This window comes from Salvelinus fontinalis, chromosome 6 (assembly GCF_029448725.1).
Source record: "Salvelinus fontinalis isolate EN_2023a chromosome 6, ASM2944872v1, whole genome shotgun sequence".
In the NCBI taxonomy this organism is placed as follows: domain Eukaryota; kingdom Metazoa; phylum Chordata; class Actinopteri; order Salmoniformes; family Salmonidae; genus Salvelinus; species Salvelinus fontinalis.
Genome location: NC_074670.1, coordinates 18,968,975 through 18,996,770, shown reverse-complemented (window position 1 = coordinate 18,996,770; position 27,796 = coordinate 18,968,975). Strand labels below are relative to the sequence as shown.

Genomic DNA, 27,796 nt, shown 5'->3' with positions numbered 1-27,796 from the left:
CCTTTAGCTTCTGAAAACCTTTGAGTTTGGCAATGTGAAAAAATCTTGTCGAAGACATTACATTTTAGGGGGTTAACCCTCAAGGGAAGCGCTAACTTCAGTCAGAGACAAAATAAGTGGAGCCCAAAAATAAATAAATCACTTTAGATGTGAAATGGATAGTGTGAGCAGGATGGTAATATTTCCTTTATATGTCAGTGCCCTTAGTCTCTGAAGAAGGGTGGTTATAAGTCTACAGCAAGATAGATAATAGTAAGCAAGATATTGGACATTGAAAGTCTCATATGTAACATTAAATATTATATGGAGAGTAACTTCTCCCTTTTTCCTGCAGGTCCAGCACTGAAAGGAAGGGATGGGAATTGAACAACTGCTGTGGTATTTTCTTACTCACTGCTTTTGGCTTGGAGGTATGGCTTGCATACTGTATATAGTCAATTATTATATATTTTTTTGAATTTGTACAAACTAACCAGTGTGGTCAGTTGCATGTCTAACTGTCCAACACCTCTTACTAAAATGTTTCCCACTGCTATGTGAGGGATGGGAGTTGATGCCTCGTCATGGACTGCTGAGGTGCCCAGCTCAGTCTCTGGCCTACAGGGCTCACCCATTGTGATTCCTTGCTCATTCAAATCCCCGGATCCAGAGAAGAAGCCCGCTGAATTCACTGGCATCTGGCTCAAAGACAAAAATGAGGTTATATACCACAAAGACAGCTCCAAAATCATTCAAGACTACAAGGGTCGTACAGAGCTGGTGGGAGACCTCCTGCAGAAGAACTGCTCTCTCAGAATCAACCCTCTCCATTGCAGTGACAAAGGACCCTTTACTTTCAGGATTGAAATCAAAGACTATAACAAGTATTCATACACAGAGGACACAGTCTCCATTGTAGTATGCAGTAAGTTCCCAAGGGAAGAATTGACAAGGAGAATTTCAATTGTTGTATTATAGTATCCCATTATTTACCCTAATGATAGCTGTAGCTTTTTGTTGATTTAAATAATAGTGCTGAAAGGAAAGAACCAAGAACTCGTGGATGCACACCTCAAAAGATCTGCAATAACTGTTCTGTCTTTGCTGATTTCAGGCTCTCCAGGCCCCCCCTCTCTGTCAGTGATGGAGGAGGTGAAGGTGGGGGAGGAGGTATCTGCCTCCTGCTCTGTGTCTCACTCCTGCCCATCTGATTCCCCTCGCATCACCTGGAGCCACTCCGGAATATCCAGTGTCCAATCACAGCAGCTGACCAAGGGCCAGTGGGAAGTGACGTCATCCCTGACCTTTAACCCCAGCAGTACTGATCACAACCAGTCTCTGGTCTGCACAGCAGCTTACAGGGGGGGGGGGAAGACAACGAAAACGTTGAAAACTCTCAATGTCAAATGTAAGTGGACCACACCTGTGTGTTAACAACATTGTTTGGTAAATTACACTTTCACTTCTGTGAAAACTGAATAGATCTGTGCATATGACAAAAGTGAAACTAGAAACAAAACTTATTCGAAAAAGAAAACATTAACTTTGTCCAAAGTCTGGATGTAGCAAACTTCCCTTTTGAAATGAAAATAGATTGAAATCATGTGGTTGATCCATTGAATCTGTCCTAAGATGTTTATTACATAGTAATATCATTCTTACTAATGGTGTTATTCATAGATGCCCCAGTGGATGTGAAGGTTAAGGGAGTGTCCAGTGTGAAGGAGGGAGACTCTGTAGAACTGAGATGCTCCAGTGACAGTAACCCTGCTGCACACAGCTACCGCTGGCACAACAGCAGAGGGCGTCTGCCCACCACTGGACCCACACTCACACTGGAGAATGTGACCAGACTCACTGAAGCCCTCTACTGCACTGCCATCAACACAGAGGGACAAGGTCAATCCAGCCCACTGAAGCTCAATGTAGAGTGTAAGTAGATGCCGCCATTCTGTTAATAAGGTGTCAGGACCCGGTTACGAACTCGGGTCTCCGGTGTGAGAACTTAGCAAACTGAGCCACTAATAGTCGGCAGAACCCAGAAGATGAGGCAGACACAGCAGTACTTGAGACGGTGTTTTAATAAAGTAAAAAGGAAAGTTCTTCAGGCAAAAATCTAAATCCACAATGTCAAAAGTAATACCAAGAGAAAAAGGTAATCCTCCAAGTCAAAAGGTAAACCCACAAGGTGGTAGGTACAGCAGGAAAAAACCTCAAAAGATAATAAAAAATAAATAAACGAGAACAAAAACAGAGTACCACAAGAGTCCAACTGGAGCAACAAATGTTCACAGCATCACTAGGGCTGGGTGCTAACATTCAAACACAGAGCAAAGAACTGAGGAAAACTAAGGGTTTAAATACATTCAAGGGAAACGAGGCACAGGTGCAAATAATAACTGGAAACAAGGGAAAACAAAAGGGTCAAAAAGCACAATGGGGGCATCTAGTGACCAAAACCGGAACAATCCTGGCCAAATCCTGACATAAGGAGCATGTCATGTCTGTGTATAAAATATTAAGAATGTTCTCTTCAGGATGTAGCACTACATGTTCAGTTAAAACCAAACTGTTCATCATTCTCATCCCAGACCCCCCTGAGATCAAAGTGGGCTCTGCCTGCACTTCAGACATCTCTATGGTAACATGTCTGTGCATTGTGAATTTGGAGCCCCCCGGCACTGTGGAGTGGTCTCTTCCAGCCGAACCCCTGCCCATCCTGCCCAGTACCAGACATGAGAGGCATGGGTCAGTTACCATGGTGACCCTACAGAGGGCACTAGGCTTCTCAGAGACCGTCCACTGCCATGCCAGCAACACACAGGGCAATGCCACCTTGTCCTTCACTGTGTCCACAAATGGTAAGGGAAACAGTTGGGGAAGTGTATCATAAATAAAGTATTACATACTATATTAAAGGATATTATAAAGGATGTTATTTGTACATTAATATATCATATTTATTTGTTTTTTTTACAGATAAGATGTTGATGCTATACGTTTCAATTGGTATTGCTGCATTAGTGGTGGTAGTAATACTAGTTCCCATGTCAGCTCTCCTATTGAACAAGAAGGGGTAAGTTACTCTTTTATTTCTTTTTGGAGGGAGCTACGCAGATTTGTATTTGTTTTTAGCTGTTTTGTTCTGTTTGTATAAATTGGCATTATTTTTCTCATCAGTGGGAGGAGTCGTAGTGACCTGCCAGTAACCAGTAAGCAGGATATGGATACATCCAAGTGTGCTTCCTCAGATCCCTCAACATCAAGGTATTTTAATACAGGCTGTTCTATCTGTGATCATAATGTATACATCATGATGAGTTGTTAAAGCCCATTAGCCATCATTCACTCTTGTAGTGTCTTATCAAATGAAGAGAATGCATTTGAGTGGCCCTAACTGTATCCACAGGGAGGAGCAGAAAGACACCAGCAGTGAAATCAACACAAACTACTACACCAGCAATCACCTATATGGCAACATAGAGGTATGTACTGTAGGCCTTCTGCATACATTTACAGCTGCTGTAGAGATCTGAGAAAATGTTGCTCTAAATAAAAGTATATAAAAAAACAATAGAGGTGTTGTTGATGATATCTCTGATCTGGTTTCCTGTAGGCTGAAGAGGATGGCGACCCATTCGAGTGTGAGGGTGGAGATGATTCAGTCTATGGTAACATGTGAACACAACAGGAAGCATGTGGAAGTCAGCTGGTTCAGAGCCATGGTACTCAGTCTCTAAAATGTTCCAGTGAAATATTAACATTTTAACCCAATTTAGCATAACAGGTGACTGCTTGTATTTGATAGCTTCATGTAGCTTTATGGTTCTTATGGCATAAGAATATGGTACTTTCTTATTTGGGCTGTGGCTTCGTGTTATGGCTTTTACAAGGCGTTTGTTTATTTTCTGTGGCTTGGGTGAGTTTTTACTAAATGTTAAATATGCAAAATAAAATAACCAGTATTTAACAATAGCTTGTTTTACCCTTCCCCAGCTGTCTGTTGAAATTGTGTCTTGAGGGTAATCTGAGGATAGAATACGAGTGTGGCTTTCAGTTTCTCTGCTTGGGGTTGCTCTTTCATTTATGGAGATGTTCAAAATCTGTTTTTTTTCCATAGGGTTTGAACTACTACACAATACTGATTTTGTCAAAATACTGGAGCTTTAGATTTCTTGACCCTCTCTATAAGAACATTGCAGTAACCGGCATACAAATCAAAATACAGACAATTATTCATTTTATTAGGTTTTGATTGTAGCTCTGTATTCATGATCAAATCTGAATAAATAAAATATAGCTTGTTTCACAAAACATTTTTTTAAACAAATCCTTCATATGATTTGAAAGGCATAAAAATGTATAAATGGATTCAGTGTATTGAATTGTGGGCATGGTGTGTTCTCCTACCTACATCATTGAGAGGGTGAGAAACATAGAGATGCAACTAAATTATTCTAAACTTCAGGAAATGCCCTTGTTAAGAACATTTTTATTTACAAAAGGCCTACTGCAGGGACGGGGGCTTGGATTAAAAATAAAATAAAAATATAGGACAACAAACACATCACGATGAGAGACACCACAACACAACATAAAGAGAGACCTAAGACAACAACATAGCATGGCAGCAACACATGAAAATGCAGCATGGTAGAAACACAACATGGCAGCAGCACAACATGGTAGCAGCACAAAACATGGTACAAACATTATTGGGCACAGACAACAGCACAAAGGGCAAGAAGGTAGAGACAACAATACATCACGTGAAGCAGCCACAACTGTCAGTAAGAGTGTCCATGATTGAATCTTTGAATAAAACGGTCCAGTTTGAGTGTTTATTGCAGCTCGTTCCAGTCGCTAGCTGCAGTGAACTGAAAAGAGGAGCAACCAACAGGTGTTGTATGTGGAGGATGAGGGCTGCAGTAGGTATCTCAGATAGGCCTCACTCCTCCCTAAAAGGGTTTTATAAATAAGCATCAACCAGTTTGTCTTGTGACGGGTATACAGAGATAACCAGGTTACAGAGTAGTATAGAGTGCAGTGATGTGTCCTATAAGGAGCATTGGTGGCAAATCTGATGGCCGAATGGTAAAGAACATCTAGCCGCTCGAGAGCACCCTTACCTGCCAATCTATAAATTATGTCTCCGTAATCTAGCATGGGTAGGGTGGTCATCTGAATCGGGGTTAGTTTGGCAGCTGGGGTGAAAGATGCGCGATTACGATAGAGGAAACCAAGTCTAGATTTAACCTTAGCCTGCAGCTTTGATATGTGCTGAGAGAAGGACAGTGTACCGTCTAGCCATACTACCAAGTACTTGTGTGAGGTGACTACCTCAAGTTCTAAACCCTCAGAGGTAGTAATCTCACCGGTGGGGAGAGGGGCATTCTTCTTACCAAACCACATGAGCTTTGTTTTGGAGGTGTTCAGAACAGGGTTAACCTCTTGACGCTTTAAAAAAAATTTTTTTAGAACATTCCCAAGGTAAACAGACTATTTCTCAGGTCCAGATCGTAGAATAGCATATAATTTACAGATTAGGATAGAAAACACTCCAAAGTTTCCAAAACTGTCAAAATATTGTCTGTGAGTATAACAAAACTGATTCTGCAGGCGAAAACCTGAGGAAATCTAACCTGGAAGTGATTTTTTTATTTTTTTATCTGCGTTTCCTGGCCCGTCTTTCTTCCATTTAAAGGGGTATCAACCAGATTCCTTTTCCAATGGCTTCCTCAGGCTGTGACCAGGCTTTAGACATAGTTTCAGGCTTTTATTTTGAAAAATGTGCGAGATTTTTCTAAACTAGTCAGGTGTCCTTTGATTAGTTCCTGCGCGCGAGAGGGGAAGCTCTCCATTTTCTTTCTCTCTTTTATTGAATAGGTTACAGTCCGGTTGAAATATTAGCGATTATGTTTGTTAAAAACAACCTGAGGATTGATTATAAAAAACATTTGACATGTTTCCACAAACATTACGGATACTTTTTGGAATTTTCGTCGAACGGAACGAGGCTTTGGTTTTCTGAACATAATGCGCAACCCAAATGGCGTTTTTCTGTTATAAAAGTAATATTTATCGAACAAAAAGAACATTTGTTGTGTAACTGGGAGTCTCGTGAGTGCAAACATCCAAAGATTATCAAAGGTAAGCGATTAATTGTATTGCTTTTTGTCTGACTTTTGTGACCATGCTAATTTGGGGCTAGCTGTTGTAGCATTGATTGATACACTCACAAAAGCTTGGATTGCTTTCGCTGCAAAGCATATTTTCAAAATCTGACACGATAGGTGGATTAACAACAAGCTAAGCTGTGTTTTGGTATATTTCACTTGTGATTGCATGATTATAAATATTGTTAGTAATATTTTGCGCCCTGCAATTCAGCGGTTGTTTAGGAAAATGATCCCGCTAAAGGGATCCGTAGCGCAGAGAAGTTAAGGGTAGAGAAAGCTTGTTGGACACGAAGAAAGCTTTGTTGAAGAGTGTTCAACACAAAATCCGGGGAGGGGAAAGCTGAGTATAAGACTGCATCATCTGCATATAAATGGATGAGAGACCTTCCTGCTGCTTGAGCTATGTTGTTGATGTAAATTGAGAAGAGTGTAGGGCCTAGGATCGAGCCATGGGGTACTCCCTTGGTGACAGGCAGTGGCAGAGACAGCAGATGTTCTGACTATACACTGCACTCTTTGAGAAAGGTAGTTTGCAAATCAGGCCAAAGACCCCTCAGAAACACCAATGGAATGGTCTACCGTATCACAGACTTTGGCCAAGTCAAGAAAAATTGCAGCACAACATTGCTTAGAATCAAGGGCAATGGTGACATCATTTAGGACCTTTACGGTTGCAGTGACACATCCATAACCTGAGTGGAATCCAGATTGCATACCCAAGAGAATACTATAGACATTGTGACAAACCTCTTCAAGATTAGGAGAATTTGTCACAAATTAAGCGGGAAACTGTCACCAAAATCACCCCAGAAAATCCCTCCCCCTTCGAACAGGACAGTACCTGTGTGTTTGTTTCTCCGTCCTGGTCCACACAGGCCGCAAGGATAGCAGGGTTCGGTACACGAATCGGGTTCTCGATAGGTCCAGGTCCAAACGCCAACAGGTAAGTCCAAACAGTCCAGCTCATACAAGGTAAATCCAACCAATATATATTGTCTCTTTCTCTATGGTTCACAGAACCTTCCAGCCCCTCCTCTCTCTCTTCCTGGTTTGTCTTGACCCCTTATCTGTGGGTCGGCCCCAAATTCTGAGCGTTTCCCTTGCTTCTGGGAATCGTAGTTTTGGCGGTCGTCCATTTTGTGATCTGTAGTTCTGATTGGGGTGGCCATTTTAGTGAGAGGGCAGAGCCCGTTTATTAGTTCTGCTCTCACATATCTGCCATTTATCACTCGACCCCCTTCTTAGCCACACATCTCCCCCCTAGATCCAACCCCCTAGGTCGTGCTACCGCAGCAAAATATCTGTGCATGCGGGATAACCCATCCACATTTCCTTACCTTGCTCTGTGTTTTAATTCGAAGCAAAACGGTTGGAGACAAAAACCACCGCATCACCCGAGCGTTCTTCTCTCTAGCCCAATGCATCCAGGTGAGTGGGGCATGGTCACTGATGAGGGTGAAGTGGCGCCCTAGCAAGAAGTATTTCAGGCTTTCTCAAGCCCACTTTACTGCCAGCGCTTCTATCTCAATGACTGAGTAGTTGGCCACCCGTGGTTGCAGCTTCCTGCTTAAAAACAGGATGGGGGGTTCCACCCCTTTTACCTCTTGGGATAGCACTGCTCCCAAGCCGACCTCTGAGTCATCCGTCTGAACCACAACCTCTCGCTCAAAGTCTGGTACCACCAGCACTGGATTACAGCAGAGAGCCTTGGGGTTTGATTAACTTGATTAACTTCTTATTGATGAACTTCTCATTTCGACATCTGGATGAGAAGTGTGCCCAAAGTAAACTGCCTGTTACTCATGCATATAATTGGTAGATTTGGATAGAAAACACTCTAAAGTTTCCAAAACTGTTAAGATAATGTCTGTGAGTTTAATAGAAATGATATGCCAGGCAAAAACCCTGAGGAAAATCCATCCAGGAAGTGGATTTTTTTGATGTGGGTAGTTTTCAATTGAATGCCTATAGAGTATCTAATGGGTTAGGACCCACATTGCAGCTCCTATGGCTTCCACTAGATGTCAACAGTCTTTAGACATTGTTTCAGGCTTGTTTTCTGAAAAATGAAGAAGAATGAGACCTTTCTGTCAGTGGACTGTAGAATCATGCAGTGCAATCATGGCCGAGTGCACGCTCTTCGTTTCTTTCCCTTTCTATTGAATACGCTATTGTCCGGTTGAAATATTATCGATTATTTAGACAATTGACAACCTGACGATTAATTATAAACATTGTTTGACATGTTTCGACGAACTTTACCGGTACTATTAGGATGTATTTGTCTGCATGTTTTGACCGCCTTTGAGCCAGTGGATTACTGAACAAAACGCGCCAACAAAACTGAGTTTTTGGGATATAAAGAGGGACTTTATTGAACAAAACAAACATTTATTGTGTAGCTGGGACTCTTGTGACTGCAACCATATGAAGATCTTCAAAGGTAAGTGATTCATTTTATCGCTATTTCTGACTTTTGTAATTCCTTTACTTGGTTGTAAAATGTTTGTATGCTTTTGTAAGCGGGGAGCTGTCCTCAGATAATCGCATGGTATGCTTTCGCCGTAAAGCCTTTTTGAAATCTGACAAAGTCTGACAAACTGACAAAGTCCCCCCTCGACAACAGCCAGTGAAATTGCAGGGCGCCAAATTCAAAACAACAGAAATCCCATAATTAAAATTCCTCAAACATACAAGTATTATACACAATTTTAAAGATAAACTTGTTGTTAATCCCACCATAATGTCCGATGTCAAAAAGGCTTTACGACGAAAGCACACCAAACGATTAGGTTAGGTCAGCAACTAGTCACAGAAAAACACAGCCATTTTTCCAGCCAAAGAGAAGAGTTACAAAAAGCAGAAATGGAGATACAATTAATCACTAACCTTTGATGATCTTCATCAGATGACACTCATAGGACTTCATGTTACACAATACATGTATGTTTTGTTCGATAAAGTTCATATTTATATCCAAAACTCTGTTTACATTGGCGCGTTATGGTCAGTAATGTTTTGCTTTCAAAACATCCAGTGATTTTGCAGAGAGCCACATCAATTTACAGAAATACTCATCATAAATGTTGATGAAAATACAAGTGTTATGTATGAAATTAAAGATATACTTCTCCTTAATGCAACCACTGTGTCAGATTTCAAAAAAGCTTTACGGAAAAAGCACACCATGCAATAATCTGAGTACAGCGCTCAGAGACCAAAACAAGCCATACCGATACCCGCCATGTTGTGGAGTCAACATAAGTCAGAAATAGCATTATACATATTCACTTACCTTTGATGATCTTCATCGGAATGCACTCCCAGGAATCCCAGTTCCACAATAAATGTTTGTTTTGTTCGATAAAGTCCATCATTTATGTCCAAATACCTCCTTTTTATTTGCGCGTTTAGTTCACAAATCCAAATTCAAGAGGCGCAGGCACTTAGTCCAGACTAAAAGTAAAAAAGTTCCATTACAGTTCGTAGAAAACTGTCAAACGATGTATAGAATCAATTTTAGGATGATTTTAGGATGTTTTTATCATAAATCTTCAATAATATACCAACCAAACAATTCCTTTGTCTTTAGAAATGAAAAGGAACACAGCTCACTCTCACCCCCGCACGCATGACTTAGCTCATGGCATTCTGCCAGACCTCTTAGTCAAACAGCTCTTATTCGCTCCACCTTCACAATAGAAGCCTGAAACAAGGTTCTAAAAAGACTGTTGACATCTAGTGGAAGCCTTAGGAAGTGCAATCGGACCAAATTTTACACTGTATATTGGATAGGCAAAGACTTGAAAAACTACAAACCTCAGATTTCCCACTTCCTGGTTGGATTTTTTATCAGGTTTTTGCCTGCCGTATGAGTTTTGTTATACTCACAGACATCATTCAAACAGTTTTAGAAACTTCCGAGTGTTTTCTATCAAAGTCTACTAATGATATGCATATCCTAGCCTCTGGGCCTGAGTAGCAGGCAGTTTACTCTGGGCCCGCTTTTCATCCGGATGTGAAAATACTGCTCCCTACCCTAGAGAAGTTAATGAAGTGGTGATTTAAAGAGCTCAGCCATGTGCTCCTTGTCAGTAACAACCACATCAACGTTAAGGGACATGAGCAGCTGTGAGGAGGAGGGTTTATTCTCCAGGTCTTTAACTGTTTTTCAGATCTTCTTGGGGTGAGACCCACAGAGAGAGAACTGCACCTTAAAGTAACTAACTTTGGCCTTCCGGATAGCCTGAGTGCACTCATTTCTAATTTGCCTTAACGAGAGCCAGTCAGCCTGAGTATGCATGTGCCGAGCGATTTGCCAAATGGAATTCTTGAGCTGGAGTAAACTCTGCCAGATCACGGTCAAACCAGGGAACCGGTTTTTAATTCTTATTTTCTTTATGGGCAAGTATGTATTAACGATACCACTGAAAATATAAAAAAAGATGGAAAAAGCGTCAAAGCTGATTTAATACCAATTTACAGAGGCCAGGTCATGAAGGAAGGCTTGCTCATAATTTTTTTTTAGCAAGCGTCTATGACAAATCAGGACAGGTCGTTTCACTGAGCAGCCATTACGAACACAGGCTGTAAAACAGTGATCACTAAGGTCATTACAGAAAAGCACCAGACTGATACCTTTCAGGATCATTTGTAAGGATAACATCTAGGAGAGTAGCCTTTTCTGGGTGTTTGGAGTCATATCTTGTGGGATTGGTAACATTTTGAGAAGGATTTAGGGAGTCCCATTGAATTAGGACTTGGTCAGGTGGTTTAAGCATGTCCCAGTTTAAGTCCCCTAGCAGGACAAATTCAGACTTAGTGTAAGGGGCCAGGAGAGAGCTTAGGGCATTTAGGGTACAGGCCGGTGCTGATGGTGGCCAATAACACCCAGCAACAGTCAACAAAGAGTTATTTCAAACTTTAATGCGTAAAACCAGCAAATCAAATTGTTTGGGGACAGACCTGGTGGAGACAACCAAGCACTGTAGGTGTTCCTTGGTAAAGATTGCCACTCCACCACCTTCGGAAGATCTGTCTTGCCGAAAAAGGTTATAGCCAGACAGGTTAACATCAGTGTTCAAAACACTCCTTCTTAACCACGTCTCAGTAATGACCAACACATCTGGATTGGAGCTGTGAACCACACTTTCAATTGATACATTTTAGGTAATACGCTTCAAGTGTTAACCTGCAGAAAACCTAGGCTTTTACGAGAGCAGAAATCAGTGAAGCAGATATCAGAGCACAAATCAGAATTGGGGCTAGCAATGGGAGAGGGGCCATGTGGTAGATGCACATTTCCAGATATAACCAGCAGTATTACAATCAGGGCACGGCAGAGGACAGGGAGAGCTCTGCAGTGTTGACTTATAACATTTGAATGTGCATTCGATGGCAAAAATATCATATTGACAGAAATGTAATCAGGTAACATGACTACAAAGCCAAACTGCTTCGCTGCCAGCCAAGTGTAGCGGTGGTAAGGTGTTGGAACTGCTTTGGGACTCTGCTGTTGGGACAGCTTTATGTAGGCCCAGTTTGTGGGCACCATTTGTCATTGTTATAGTGCAATTAATGTATTGTTTAGTGTTGTGTAGTGGCTTTGCTGACATTCATCTCCCAAATGTTTTTGTTTGTTTGCCCAACCAAGATGTACTTGCTAAAATCACCAAGTGATACATCACATGCCTTACTTTTATTTCCCTGCATAAGTAAAAGCAGGAAATGCATCACCTTTGCCTCTACTGCTACTCATTCCAATTTCACTGGTTTGGATTTCTCCCTGACCACAATGGCTGGCATTTTCATACATTCTGGAACTTTGAGGGTTTATAACATAGCCACTCTAGTAATTTAATAGGATCTCTATGGCTGTGACTAGGTAGACATATTTCACTAATCTATCCCTTAATATTGATAAAGATCACTAGTCACGCCCAATTCTAAATACAGTAACAGTTCCAAGCAAAAATGCTGCACACAGTATATCATTCTCTAACACAATTATTTAAATAGTCTTTACTTTATAACAATGACTGGTCTTCCAGTAGACATGTGTATAGTGAGAAAGTGTTGGTTCAACATAGAGCGCCCCACCCTCGCTTGTCATGTATGGCTTTTCTAATCAAGTTGAGCAGTGACTCAGTCAGGAAGTAACAAGTGGGGTAGCTGTAGGACCTCATACATACAGTAGATAGTGGTTATAGTGTCTGAATGCATCAACTAAACATTACCATTAACATGATAAAGTGTCAAATGTTACAGTGAGTAATTAACAGATTACAAGCAAAGAATGTGCTGAACACAAATGCTGTAACACTTTATTGTATTCCTGAGTGTACCTGACCCTCCGACGCTTTCAACATCAAAACCCCTACGGGTGTCCTATTTTCATCTTTCAGTGGCTATGTGTTGCATGTATTAGCCTACACAGGATGTGTCTTCGTTATTCTATGTATTCTTGGGGAGTGAGAGAGTACACTCTATGGAGACAACAGTAGAGAATCAGACCAAAGGCCTTGTGTAGGTCTACTATTTTCATACCACCCCTTGGTACCTCTCATGTTCTGTCTATGTAAAATATCTGATATATTCATATTCTGTACTGTAGTCATATGGTAAAGAGGAAAGCCTGACTTCCATGTGCAGAGTGGAGTGGTTTGGGAAATTCCAACTCAAATAAATGAGGTGAAACAAAATTGACAGTGTGTAAAATATAATTTTAATACTGGAAAATGTATGTATTTAAATAGAGTAAAGACACGTGTATAGTTGTCCTGACCTAAAGACATTGCTGTCAGGTGTGGGTAAAATCACTTGGGAAGAATATGATGTCCATGGTTCTGATTTCTGTGTGCGTGTGTGTGCGCATGTTCGTGCAAGTAGAAAAACCTGTTGACTGACCCTCCTTGTAGAGAAACGCCAAACCATCCTCCTCTCTTTCATGTTGACAAAACGATCTATCACTCTGTCATACAGTACACACTTTTTTTTGTGGTCCTAGGCTACCTGGCAGAAATGCTTGCTTGCTGGCTTAACTTCCATTCATGGGACACGTTACCTAGTTAACATTAGCCTTCTACATCTAGCTACATATTGAACTTCCATCCTCTCAGGGGCATAACAATGTATGTATTAAATGTTGGATCAGAATCGCCATAGAGATCCTATTAAATTACTAGTGTCATAAACCCTCAAAGTTCCAGAATGTATTGTAATTTTTTTTTACAAAATAAGCAACATTCCCCCTGTGTATTGTTTATATGGTAGATGGTTTAGACTGTTTGTACTCAGAGTATATAACTATAGGGGATCACTTTGGGATAGATTCTCTACATGGGCTTTTACTGCAACACCATTTATTGTGATCCAAATCTACAACAACATCGTCCTGATAATCTTTGATGTGAATCTAGAGCAGACCAGACAGAACTGGTGCTGCATTAAGTTTGTTCACATTTTAGTCCTCTACTTCTCTTGCTCATCAATCCTCAAACCATTTCACATAAACATATGATGTAATACCTTCTATGAACCAACAGGATGAGATGTGTTGATTTACAGAGGCCACCATGACTTGAGAAGAGTTTCAACTAGATAACACAGCCACAAAGTCAACGGACTATATCCTTATAATCTATGAAAACAAAAATGTGTTTTGTTTTTCATCTAAGGTTAGAGTTAGGTTTAAAAGCAGATTTTAATTAGATAATTTGTAGATATAGGTGGGGTTTAGGACTTTGTGGCTGTGATAACCAGTGAAGACCCCTGAGAAGAGGAAGACAAGTGGAGACAGCAGCTCATTGGTGACTAATAATTACTTCTGCTTGACATTTACATTCTTTGAGTACTTGACGTTGATTTATGGTAACAATAGATGTTTGTTTTTCCCACACATTAGATCAATGTGGATCAGAGTGTCCCAGTAAGAACATAAAGGATGAAAAATAACTCAGTAGTAGATTGGGAGATTCAGAAACAAACATTACAGACTATATTAAAATGCAATGAAACACATATTTTTCATTTGATCACTGTTGTTGTTGATAATTTACACATGTTCATATTCAATCTGATCTGGAGAAGATGTTCAAGGTACTTTACTTTACAATCGTTGTATTCTCCATCTCATGTACATACAGTATATCTCAATATGGCCTGTTATGACAAATGACACTATACTGTATCTGTCTGACATTCAAGTGGACAACAGAAGCACTGTGCTGACCTGAGTGTCAGTTACACATAAGTGGATTACAGTTGAAAGGAGCAACACAAAAACAATAATATACTGTATATACACTTCCCAATAATTATAACTGTATAGCCATTCATATCAGGTTCATTCTGATTCACCCAAGCTATAGATACAAACAAAAGCCTTGTGAAAGCCATAACACATGCCACAACACAAATAAGAATGTACTATATTCTTTAGCCATAAGAACAATAAAGCTAACAAATAAGCAGTCGGCTGCTGTGCTACATTGGGTTAAAATGTAAATATTTTACTGGAACCTTTGACAGACTGAGTACAATGGCCTCTGAGCCAGCTGACTCCCACATGCTTCCTGTTGTGTTCAAATGTTACCATAGATTGCATCGTCTTCACCGACACATTCGTATGGGTCGCCATCCTCTTCAGCCTACAGGAAACCAGATCAGAGATGTCATCAACATCAACAGCAACACCTCTATTGTTATCTTAATCCTTTTTATTTAGAGCAAAGTTCTTCTCAGATCTCTACAGTAGCTGTAAACATATGCAGTAGGCCTACAGTAAAGGTGTGAATTATGGGGGAGCCAGGGGAGGCTCAGCTCCCCTGAATGAGACATTAGCTCCCCTAAATGCAACAAAAGTCAAGTAGGCTATACTTTAATGACAGTAGGCCTATAAGGTGACTCTTTCAGTTAGAAGAGGTTAACGTTCGGTTAGAAGCATTCGATTTTGCAATGGCATAGGACAAACATTATTTTGGATTTGTGTGCCCTCAAAGTGTTTTCACGGCGAAACATAATGAAATGTTATGAATGCATAGTTACACTTACAGTGCATTTTCCGAGATCTCCAAGATCCATGATTTGTACAGTGTTTAAGTTCAATGTTCTAATTCAACACTCCAAGCATTAACTCATGAATTATGGACAACTCATGAACTAGGGTGTAAAACCTGTTTTGATTCAATTATATTGAATGAAGGCTACCTGTTCTGCGTGTGTTTGAATATGTGTGTAAAATAGTCTTGACTGAGAGACTGAGAGGGTTGGCTACTGGCAGTGGTGTCAGCCTAGTGGAGGCTAAACGCAAGTAAACGCTGTTTCCCCAACTTTTTCAGAGAAATTCAATTTAAAGTATAGGGAGTGTTAACTATATATTTTTTTACCCCGACCGGCAATCAGAGTTTACCCACGTATGTTTTTTACCACTACCTCACTGGCTGCCGGTAGGCCTATTTGAAGTTCATGGTAATACACATTGTAACCTAGTCTAGTAAATTGACTTTGTATGTTAGGCAGTGGAAGCTCCTCAGAGGAGGAAGGGGAGGACGATCCTCCACAGTGAATTTCATAAAAATAAAATTGTGAAACAATAATAGATAAAACTATACTAAATATATCCACGTCACCAAATCATTTATTTAAAAAAACTATTTTTCTGTGAAGATCTACAGTAGCCTCAACAGCACTCGCTAGGGGAGAACAATGGTGTAGCCGGAGGACAGCTAGTTTCCGTCCGCCTCTGGGTACATTAACTTCAATACAAAACCTAAGAGGCGCATGGTTCTCACCCCCTTCCATAGACTTACACAGTAATTATGACAACTTCTGGAGAATCTCCTCCAATCTATCAGAGCTCTTGCAGTATGAACTGACATGTTGTCCACCCAATCAATGGATCAGAGAATGAATCTAGTACTGAAAGCATAAGTTACAGCTAGCTAGCTAGCACTGCAGTGCACAAAATGTGGTGAGTAGTTGACTCAAAGAAAGAGAAAGATAATAGTTGAACAGTTTTGATCAAATTAATTTCTTCAAAAATGAATTAGAGAGAGCGAGCTAAATATATTTCATTGTATATTTTTTTCACTTTCACTTCCCTAGCTAGTGAATGCAGCTAGCTAGTTTAGCCTATTTAAACACCTGGCTCAAACAGAGAGGGATGCTATGTTAGCCAGCTGGCTATGGCTATCCAACACTAGAACTCTTCCAAGTCAAGGTAAGCTTTTGGTTTTATTAATTTATTGCCACCGGGGCCCGACGGTGTAACTGCCAAACTGCTTGCTTTACACTGTACTGCATGATTGTTGCGGGTTTATTAACATGTTAGTTCTAGTAGCTAATGTTAGCTATGTTGACTATGATGTTAGCTAATATGGTGACAACGATGTTGGCTGTGTGTAGCGGTTATGGTATCAAGGTTTGGCATGGAAAGGTTTTTTCACCTGGTCACACACAGCTGTTGCATTGAAGTCCACAAGCAAATGTAAAGGGTGAAAGGAGGAGAGTGCTTAGACGCAAGAAGGAATTATATAATGAGCAAATTATCATGCTGTTTGTATTTGGCTGCTATGAAAGTGAACTGTGTTTGCGGTGATCAGGGGTGTATTCACTCTGTCCGTAATGTTGAAAAACATTTCTTAAATGGAAGCAAATGGAATGAAACAGGAATAAACATACCTGAATTTGTCCAATAGAAACACTCATTTGCAACTGTTGTACTAATGATTATACCCTAGATCAGCTAAATACAAGCAAGTGTGCAAGGCGGTATTGCATGTGTCAATGTCTGTCAACTTGATTACTCACATTTTTCTCTCGACCTGTGCAGCTACGTTGTAAACTATCGTTCATAGGCTAGGTTGTAGCAATCTCATGATGGGAATAGGGAAATTTGTATATCATGTAGTAGCCTAAACCTATCGATGTTACTTTGAGCTGGGTGAATGGATTATGAATGACAGTCATCCAATACGCTGTAATAGAAATAAGACCATGCTCATAAAAATAAATGAAAAATGGTCCTCCCTCATTTTAAACGGCACTGTTCGCAACTGATGTTAGGGTGACCATCCCATTTTTCAATTAATGTAGGCCTTAACAATGGCAATCACTGAATGTCATTGGCATAACTTTTTGGTGTTTTATAACAGATGTATATTTCCATTTATCAAACGGGGCGATTAGAGACTACAGTTTGGATGCTATAATTATTTTGGAGTAGACCAACATGCAGAGGTAGCTTACTTTTTGAAGTGATTTGTTTGACAATCAGATGAAAATATAATGACTGGTTGTGTTCATGCCACATTGAAAGGTAATACATTTTTACTGTTTAAATTACGTATTTATTTTTAATTGAAATAAATGATGTATGGGCAAGCGAGTGCACTCAATAGAGACCCCCCTGAATGTCATGGTGTAATTCACTGCAGCACATACAGTACCTCCATGTTGCCATATAGCTGATCGTTGGTGTAGTAGTTTGCGTGGGTTTCACTGCTGGTGTCTTTCTGCTCTTTCCTGTGGATAGTTAGGGCCACTCTCAGATGCATTCTCTTCATTTGATAAGACACTTACAAGATTACATTTAGGCTAATGGGCTTTAGCAACTCAGCAAGGATTGTAGGTTAAGATAGATAGAACAGCCTGTATTAAAATACCTTGATGTTGAGGGATCTGAGGAAGCAGACTTGGATGCATCCATATCCTGCTTACTGGCTACTGGTTGGTCACTATGACTCGTCCCACTGATGAGAAAAATGCCAAGTTATCAAAACAGAACAAAACAGCCATCAAAAAAAAATCTACTTAACTCCTTCCAAAAATAAATAAAATAGTAACTTACCACTTCTTAGTCAATAGGCAAGCTGACATGGGAATTACTATCACTACCACCACAAATGCAGTAATACCAATTGAAACGTACAGCAGGAAAATCTTACCTGTCCAAAAACAAATAAATATGATGTATTAAATGTACCTATACTATTCCTTATGATATAAATAATTCTTTGTTTAATTAATTAATTAATGATACACTTCCCTCCACGGTTTCCCTTACCATTTGTGGGCACAGTGAAGGACAAGGTGGCATTGCCCTGTGTGTTGTTGGCATGGCAGTGGACGGTCTCTGAGAAGCCTAGTGCCCTCTGTAGGGTCACCATGGTAACTGACCCATGCATCTCCACCCTGGTACTGGGCAGGTGTCCTGCTGGAAGAGACCACTCCACAGTGCTGGGGGGCTCTGAATCCACAATGCACAGACATGTTACCATGGAGATGTCTGAAGTGCAGGCTGAGTCCACTTTGATCTCAGGGGGGTCTGGGATGAGAATGATGAACAGTTTGGTTTTAACTGAACATGTAGTGCTACATCCTGAAGAGTATTGTCTTAATATTATATACACAGACATGACATGCTCCTTAGTGACAACATGTGGATGAATCAACTAACTCTGGATCTACTTACACTCTATGTTGAGCTTCAGAGGGCTGGAGGGGACTTGTCCCTCTGTGTTGATGGCAGTGCAGTAGAGGGCTTCAGTGAGTCTGGTCACATTCTCTAGTGTGAGTGTGGGTCCAGTGGTGGACAGACGCCCTCTGCTGTTGTGCCAGCGGTAGCTGTGTGCAGCAGGGTTACTGTCACTGGAGCATCTCAGTTCTACAGAGTCTCCCTCCTTCACACTGGACACTCCCTTAACCTTCACATCCACTGGGGCATCTATGAATAACACCATTAGTAAGAATGATATTACTATGTAATAAACATCTTTGAAAAGATTCAGTGGATCAACCACATGATTTCAATCTATTTTCATTTCCAAAGGGAAGTACGGACAAAGTTTTAGTACCCTTTTCAAAGAAGTTTCATTTCTCATATTCACAGAAATATTGTGGAAGTGAAAATCTTCCAAACAGTGTTGTTAAAACACAGATGTGGTCCACTTACATTTGACATTTAGCGTCTTGGAGCTGCTCACTGTCATCCCTCCCCTGTATGCTGCTGTGCAGACCAGAGGCTGGTTGTTATCAGCGATGCTGGATCTAAAGGTCATGGTTGATGTCTCTTCCCACTGGCCCTTGGTCTGCTGCTGTGATTGGATGCTGGGTGTTCCAGAGTGGCTCCAGGTGATGCGAGGGGGATCAGATGGGCAGGAGTGAGACACAGAGCAGGAGGCAGATACCTCCTCCCCCACCTTCACCTCCTCCATCACTGACAGAGAGGGGGGGTCTGGAGAGCCTGAAATCAACAAAGAGATGACAACAGTTGTAGCACTTATTCTTGGGTCTCTCCTTTTTTGTACCATTACAATTATAATCAACAAGAAGCTATAGCTAATATGTTAACTTTAGGGTAAATAGGATACTGTAATTAACACATTTGAAGTTCTCCTTGTCAATTTTCCCTGGAGAACTTACTGCTCACTGCAATGGAGACTCTGTCATCTTTGTATGAAGCCTTGTTATAGTTTTTTATTTCAATCCTGAAAGTAAAGGGTCCTTCGTCACTGCGATGGAGGGGGTCGATTCTGAGAGAGCAGTTCTTCTGTCTGAGGTCTCCCACCAGCTCTGTACGATGCCTGTAGTCTGTGATGGCGTTGGAGGTGTCTGGGTGGTAGATAACCTCATAAGTGTCTTTGAACCAGATGCCAGTGAATTCAGAGGGCTTTATCTTTGGTTCTGGGTAGTTGAATGAGCAGGGAATCACGATGCATGAGCCCTGCAGGCCGGAGACTGAGTTGGGCACCTCAGCAGTCCATGACGAGGTATCAACTCCCCACACTCAAATAGCAGATGGAGAAATGTTAGTCAGAGGTGTTGGACACATGTCAAGGAATTTGAGTATAAGAATGGAATGCAGCTAGCTAGTTTAGTCTACTCAAACAACCGTCTCAAACAGAAAGGGATGCCATGTTAGCTGGCTGGCTATGGCTATCCAACGCTGGAACTCTTCCAAGTCAAGGTAAGCTTTTGGTTTTATTAATTTATTGCCACCAAGGCCCGCTTGTGTAACTGATAAACTGCTTGCTGCTAACTGTACACTCTACTCCACACTGTACTCTGATGTGTTGTGCAATGAAGTCCACAAGCGAAGGGAAAATGTGAGAGAAGGAGAGCACGTAGATGGATGTGAGAAGGAATTATACATACAACGAGCTGTTTGTATGTTGCTGCTATGAAAGTGAACTGTGTGATCAGGTGTGTATTCATTGTGCCGGTTCTGTTGACGGGGATAAACATACCTGAATTGGTCGAATAGAAACTCGTTTTCAACTGTTGGACTAATGATTATACTCCAGATCAGCTAAATGCAGTGGTAGGTGGTACTGACTGTGTCACTGTCTGTCACCTTGATTGATTACTCAAAATTCTGTCAACCTGTGCACCTATGTTGTAAATGTTCCTTCATCATGATGGGTACAGGGAAAATTTGAGCATCATGTAGTAGCCTCAACCTATTGATGTTACATTGAACTGGGTGAATGGGATATGAATGACAGTCATCCAATATGCTGTAATAGAAATAAGGCCATGCTCATAAACGGCACCGACCGCCACTGCTGTAATCACATTGTTTCTATTTTCTTGTCAGCAAATAAGTAAATAAATAAATACAATATTTTTTACTGGATACAGAATCTATATTTGTAGCCTACCTCCAAGCCAAATGCAATGAATAAGAAAACGCCATGTTAATTTTTCAATCCCCATCACCTCCTCTCAGTGCTGGACCTGAAGGTATAAGGAACATTTTATTATCACTAGTAAGTTAACATTGGATATGATACTTGTAATGTCTAAAATCCAAATCAATTACTTGCATAGTTTGCCAATTCTTGCTCGTTCTTGTCAGATAATCACCCACCTTCAGAGAATAAGGGCACTAATGTTTACATTTCACATCTAATTCCCATCTCACATGTAAAATGATTTCTTTATTTTTGCCATCAGGAGTTCCCATATTTTGTCTCAGACTGATAGTGAGGCAAGTTAACTATTCTGCCCTACCAAGCAAAAAGGCAGTAACTGCTAGTTTGTTCGAAAATGAGTTAATGTCATTTTTGCTTCATTAAACACATGCTTAATCATGTGGACAAGTATCCTGCCTTTATTGTATTGTGTTTTGGAGAAAATGGGGGTCATGTTAGCAGTAACTGCATACTGTGAAACCAAGGTAAATAAAAGCAATTTTTCTCAGTTCCACACTATAAGCAGTTACTGTCTTTTTGCTTGGTAGGGCAGTATATTCCCTTGAGGGTTAACTGGCCTCTGCTCAGTACCCTGCCCTGAACCTTAGACACTGTCACTAGCCGGCAGTGTACATATAGTTAAAACCCTTTCACACGCACCATCACACCCGTGTCATTAGAACGCTCATTTAGAACCGTCAGTTTCAAATGACGTAACAATCAGCATTTGAGCTGGCTACACTTTTTTCAGAAACTTTTTACACAAACACTGTCCTTACAAAGTTATGTCCAGAATGTGAGCAGTTTATTTTTGGATTCAATGTTCAGATATTCACAGAAGTATCTATAGCATAACACAATCATCCAACCCGGAAAAATGTAGGCTACATTTGTCCTCGCGCTAACTGAGGAAAGATTGACGCAACACAAGCGGTCATATTTTCTAACTCTCGGTTGACATAAACTACAATATGAATTAGCTAATAGCAATTGCTATGTCTAATTAATCACATCAAAGGTGAGCTCACCGTTGAGTTAAACACTTTCTAGAAATCGAAAGTAATCAGATGATTAGTTTCAGCCCGCAGCCAAATTTTTTTCCACAAAGATAATAAAAGACAAGATGAGTTTGGTCTGTTTATAGTATGCATGTTGAAGGGGTGTTGAAGGGGTGTGTCGTCTACCATCGTTCTCATCCCACCATTCACTTCTTGAAGTTCTCAAAATGAGTAAACCCTGACTCACCTCATTTTGTTATAGCATCTTTGGTACGACAGGCGATCACGTGAAATCCAGAATGCATTGTATACATTCTGGAATGGAGATAACGTTCTAACATCACTTGCATAAAAAAACTCACGCTGGGGCGACCGTTAGAGATATTTGGAACTCAAAATGCACCTGTAGAACAGTGTTAAGACACTAACAGCTTACAGACGGTAGGCAATTAAGGTCACAGTTATGAAAACTTAGGACACTAAAGAGGCCGTTCTACTGACTCTGAAGAACACCAAAAGAAAGATGCCCAGGGTCCCTGCTCATCTGAGTGAATGTGCCTTAGGCATGCTGCAAGGAGGCATGAGGACTGCAGATGTGGCTAGGGCAATAAATTGCAATGTCCGTACTGTGACCGACAGCCGATCATCCTCGCAGTGGCAGACCACGTTTAACAACGCCTGCACAGGATCGGTGCATCCGAACATCACACCTGCGGGACAGGTACAGGATGGCAACAACAACTGCCCGAGTTACACCAGGAACACACAATCCCTCCATCAGTGCTCAGACTGTCCGCTATAGGCTGAGAGAGACTGGACTGAGGGCTTGTAGGCCTGTTGTAAGGCAGGTCCTCACCAGACATCACAGGCAACAACGTTGCCTATGGGCACAAACCCACCATCGCTGGACCAGACAGGACTGGCAAAAAGTGCTCTTCACTGACGAGTCGTGGTTTTGTTTCACCGGGGGTGATGGTCGGATTTGCATTTATCGTCGAAGGAATGAGCGTTACACCGAGGCCTGTACTCTGGAGTGGGATTGGTTTGGAGGTGGAGGGTCCATCATGGTCTGATGCAGTGTGTCACAGCATCATCAGACTGAGCTTGTTGTCATTGCAGGCAATCCCAAAGCTGTGCTTTACAGGGAAGACATCCTCCTCCCTCCTCCAGCATGACAATGCCACCAGCCATACTGCTCGTTCTGTGCATGATTTCCTGCAAGACAGGAATGTCAGTGTTCAGCCATGGCCAGCGAAGAGCCCGGATCTCAATCCCATTGAGGACATCTGGGACCTGTTGGATCAGAGGGTGAGGGCTAGGGCCATTCCTGCCAGAAATGTCTGGGAACTTGCAGGTGCCTTGGTGGAAGAGTGGGGTAACATCTCACAGCAAGAACTTGCAAATCTGGTGCAGTCCATGTGGAAGAGATGCACTGCAGTACTTAATGCAGCTGGTGGCCACACCAGATACTGACTGTTACTATTGATTTTGACCCCCCCCCCCCCCCCCCCTTTGTTCAGGGACACATTATTCAATTTCTGTTCAAATCAAACCAAATTATATTTTTCACATACACATGGTTAGCAGATGTTAATGCGAGTGTAGCGAAATGCTTGTGCTTCTAGTTCCGACGATGCAGTAATATCCAACGAGTAATCGAACCTAACAATTTCACAACAGGTACCTTTTACACACAAGTGTAAAGGAATGAATAAGAATATGTACATAAAAAGATATGAATGAGTGATGGCCGAACGGCATAGGCAAGATGCAGTGGATGGTATGGTATAGAGTACAGTATATACATATGAGATGAGTAATGTAGGGTATGTAAACATTATATGAAGTGGCATTGTTTAAAGTGGCTAGTAAAACATTTATTACAGCAATTTTTCCATTATTAAAGTGGCTGGAGTTGAGTCAGTATGTTGGCAGCAGCCACTCAATGTTAGTGATGGCTGTTTAACAGTCTGATGACCTTGAGATAGAAGCTGTTTTTCAGTCTCTCGGTCCCTGCTTTGATGCACCTGTACTGACCTCGCCTTCTGGATGATAGCGGGGTGAACAGGCAGTGGCTCGGGTGGTTGTTGTCCTTGATGATCTTTTTGGCCTTCCTGTGACATCGGGTGGTGTAGGTGTCCTGGAGGGCAGATAGTTTGCCCCCGGTGATGCATTGTGCAGACCTCACTACCCTCTGGAGAGCCTCACGGTTATGGGCGGAGCAGTTGCCGTACCAGGCGGTGATACAGCCCGACAGGATGCTCTCGATTCTGCATTTGAAAAAGTTTGTGAGTGTTTTTGGTGACAAGCCAAATTTCTTCAGCCTCCTGAGGTTGAAAAGGCGCTGCTGCGCCTTCATCACCACGCTGTCTGTGTGGTTGGACCATTTCAGTTTGTCCATGATGTGTACGCCGAGGAACTTAAAACTTTCTACCCTCTCCACTACTGTCCCGTCGATGTGGATAGGGGGGTGCTCCCTCTGCTGTATCCTGAAGTCCACGATCATCTCCTTTGTTTTGTTGACGATGAGTGTGAGGTTATTTTCCTGACACCACACTCCGAGGGCCCCCACCTCCTCCCTGTAGGCCGTCTCGTTGTTGTTGGTAATCAAGCCTACCACTGTAGTGTTGTCTGCAAACTTGACGATTGAGTTGGAGGCATGCATGGCCACGCAGTCATGGGTGAACAGGGAGTACAGGAAAGGGCTGAGAATGCACCCTTGTGGGGCCCCAGTGTTGAGGATCAGAGAGGTGGAGATGTTGTTACCTACCCTCACCACCTGGGGGCAGCCCGTCAGGAAGTCCAGGACCCAGTTGCACAGGGCGGGGTCGAGACCCAGGGTCTCGAGCTTGATGACGAGTTTGGAGGGTACTATGGTGTTAAATGCTGAGCTGTAGTCGATGAACAGCATTCTCACATAGGTATTCCTCTTGTCCAGATAGGTTAGGGCAGTGTGCAGTGTGATTGTGACTGCGTCGTCTGTGGACCTATTGGGGCGGTAAGCAAATTGGAGTGGGTCTAGGGTGTCAGGTAGGGTGGAGGTGATATGGTCCTTGACTAGTCTCTCAAAGCACTTCATGATGACGGAAGTGAGTGCTACGGGGCGGTAGTCATTTATCTCAGTTACCTTAGCTTTCTTGGGAACAGGAACAATGGTGGCCCTCTTGAAGCATGTGGGGACAGCAGACTGGGATAAGGATTGATTGAATTTGTCCGTAAACATACCAGCCAGCTGGTCTGCGCATGCTCTGAGGACGCGGCTGGGGATGCCGTCTGGGCCTGCAGCCTTGTGAGGGTTGACACGTTTAAATGTTTTGCTCACGTCGGCTGCAGTGAAGGAGAGCCCACAGGTTTTGGTAGCGGGCTGTGTCAGTGGCACTGTGTTGTCCTCAAAACGAGCAAAGACATCCTGGTCCGCGACGGGGCTGATTTCCTTTTATAGTCCATGTTAGTCACATGTCTGTGGAACTTGTTCAGTTTATGTCTCAATTGTTGAATCTTGTTATGTTCATACAAATATTTACACATGTTAAGTTTGCTGGAAGGAAAAAACAGTTGACGTTTCTTTTTTTGCTGAGTTTATAAGACACACAGTGAGTGTACAAAACATTAGGAACACCTGCTCTTTTTGTTATGACAGACTGACCATTTTAGGTGAAATCTATGATCCCTTATTGATATCGCTTGTTAAATCCACTTCAATCAGTGTATTTGAAGGGTTTGAGATAGGTTAAAGATGGATTTTTAAGCCTTGAGACATGGATTGGGTTGTTAATTTGATTCGTTATGACATTTCTCAATATTATTATTTTTTTACTTGTTTGACATTTTACTGCATTGTGAGGAGCTAGTAACATAAGCATTTCACTGCACCCGCTATAACATCTGCTAAACTGTATACGTGACCAATAATCTTTGATTGATTTAACCCCCTAAAGTGTGTCTTTTACAATATGTATTTTGACTTTGCTTTCCACATTGCCAAACTCAAAGATTTTCAGAAGCTAAGTGTGAAATCTCTTGAAATTAGTATTAAATCTTATAAAATTGTATCCTGTACCATTCCACCATTTTCACTTTAGTTAGGGCTATTACTCACACTCAGTTAGTATGACTAACAGCACATGATTAAATCAAACTGTTTGTCATATGCATTTCAATTCACAATTTCATTCAAACAATGTACTTGTGATAAAGTCTTTCACAGTCTGTATCATGATCTGTGCTGTGACCATAGAATTGGGGATAGAATACTGGAATGGACATGAAAAGTCTTATAAAAGGTCAGCCATTTTGGTCAGAGAGTTGGTCAACCATGGTCAGCCAGTGTGCTATGATAACTATTCTCTTACATCTGCTCCTGCCACGCCCTCTACTCCTCATCCTGTGTCTCCTTGACCTGCCTCCACTCCCTCAGTACTCTCTCCCTCTCCCTCTCTCTGTGTCTGATTGTGTGGGCGGAGACAGGTGTGCTGGAGTCAGAGCAAATTCCCACCAGCTGCAACCTGTTCCATAATCAAGACCTCTACAAATACTCAGCCCTGCCACTTCCACGCTGCTAGATCATAACCTCTGCTCAGTCAGTCTTCGGTTCTAGCCGTTTGTTACTATTTAGATCCTGTTATCCTGTTGTGCCTGTTTTCCTTGCCTGATGCTGTTTTTCTCTCCGCTACAGTTTTGCCCGCTATTACTCTGGTCCCTGTCTCCAGTCCCACGTCTCGTCATCCTGCTACTCTGTCCTGGATTCCCCACTCTACTACTCCCTTGGATTCCCCTCCGGACCTGCTTACCCTGTCCCAACCCCTCTCGCTCCAGCCTCAGCCTCCGCACCTGGTTTCCTGAAACCCGCCTGTGCTTCCCCTGACCTGCATTCCATCATCCCCCTATGTTTCAATAAATACATTGGTTACTTCATCCTGGTCTCCTCGTCTGAGTCTGATCTTGGGTTCCCCTGTTCCACTGTGCGTAACATATTCCACTTAAACTAGCCAGCCAGTTGAAGTGGAAGGGTTCCAACATTTTTTTTTCATTAACTGCCAATATAACAACATTCCATTGAAACAATGCAGTCAGGCATATAATCAGTTGATGATAGGACTTAAACAAGTGGTAAATGCAACAAGTACTAACATATCATATAATACACAGCTTTCTAAGAAAACAAACATTGAGACCTTGATGGTCTATTTACATTTTAGAGGCTATTTATACAGAAAATGTGTATAAAAACGATATATACTGTATTCATAAGTATATTACAATATTGAAGGTTACCAATAACTATGTTACACAATTTCTGATATATTACATGCCTTACTATTATTTTCCTGCAAAAGTAAAAGCAGGAAATGCCTCTACTGCTACTCATTCCAATCAGACTGGTTTGGATTTCTCCCTGATCACGACTGCCATTTTCATACATTCTGGAACTGAGGGTTTAGGACATAACCCCTCTAGTAATTTAATAGGATCTCTATGGATGTGACTAGGTAGAAATATTTCACTAATCTATCCCTTAATATTGATAAAGGTCATTAGTCACGCCCAATTCTAAATACAGTAACAGTTCCAAGCAAAAAAACTGCACACAGTATATCATTCTCTAACACAATTATTAAAATAGTCTTTACCTTATAACAATGTCTGGTCTTCAATTAGATATGTGTATGGTGAGAAAATGTTTCAACATAGAGCGACCCTCCCTCGCTTGTCATGTAAGGCTTTTCGAATCAAGTTGAGCAGTGACTCAATCAGGAAGTAACGAGAGATCTAACTGTAGGACCTCATACATAGATAACGGTTATAGCTGTCACGCCCTGACCGTAGACAGCTTTTTATGTCTCTATGTTGGTTTGGTCAGGGTGTGATTTGGGTGGGCATTCTATGTTCTTTATTTCTAGGTCTTGTATTTCTTTGTTTCTGGCCGAGAGTGGTTCCCGATCAGAGG

At 41.6% G+C, this 27,796-nt stretch overlaps 2 protein-coding genes across 5 annotated transcripts; one reads left to right on the top strand and one right to left on the bottom strand.

The window, feature by feature from the left end:
• The first annotated feature begins 332 nt into the window (after positions 1-332).
• LOC129857272 (myelin-associated glycoprotein-like) lies at positions 333-3,954 on the top strand. Its single transcript, XM_055925339.1, has 9 exons — positions 333-410; positions 542-904; positions 1,094-1,387; positions 1,660-1,911; positions 2,571-2,840; positions 2,959-3,055; positions 3,160-3,246; positions 3,389-3,464; positions 3,596-3,954. Exons 1-9 carry the CDS (start codon positions 356-358, stop codon positions 3,659-3,661), a joined length of 1,560 nt encoding a protein of 519 aa, XP_055781314.1. The 5' UTR covers positions 333-355; the 3' UTR covers positions 3,662-3,954.
• An 8,905-nt stretch (positions 3,955-12,859) lies between these two features.
• Positions 12,860-27,593, bottom strand: LOC129857273 (sialoadhesin-like). 4 transcript variants are annotated; one of them, XM_055925340.1, is made up of 10 exons: positions 27,480-27,593; positions 20,819-20,894; positions 19,581-19,943; positions 19,111-19,401; positions 18,631-18,882; positions 18,223-18,483; positions 18,007-18,103; positions 17,822-17,908; positions 17,606-17,681; positions 12,860-14,806 (listed from the first exon to the last, which is right to left on the bottom strand). In XM_055925340.1, the coding sequence occupies exons 2-10, from the start codon at positions 20,871-20,873 to the stop codon at positions 14,741-14,743; spliced, it is 1,548 nt and encodes a 515-aa protein (XP_055781315.1). In that variant the 5' UTR covers positions 20,874-20,894; positions 27,480-27,593; the 3' UTR covers positions 12,860-14,740. The 4 variants fall into 4 exon arrangements, 3 of the variants coding, with proteins under 3 accessions (XP_055781315.1, XP_055781316.1, XP_055781317.1); XM_055925341.1 differs by lacking the exon at positions 27,480-27,593 and adding an exon at positions 21,880-22,584; XM_055925342.1 differs by lacking the exon at positions 18,007-18,103 and having other exon boundaries at positions 18,336-18,483.
• Positions 27,594-27,796: the final 203 nt, after the last annotated feature.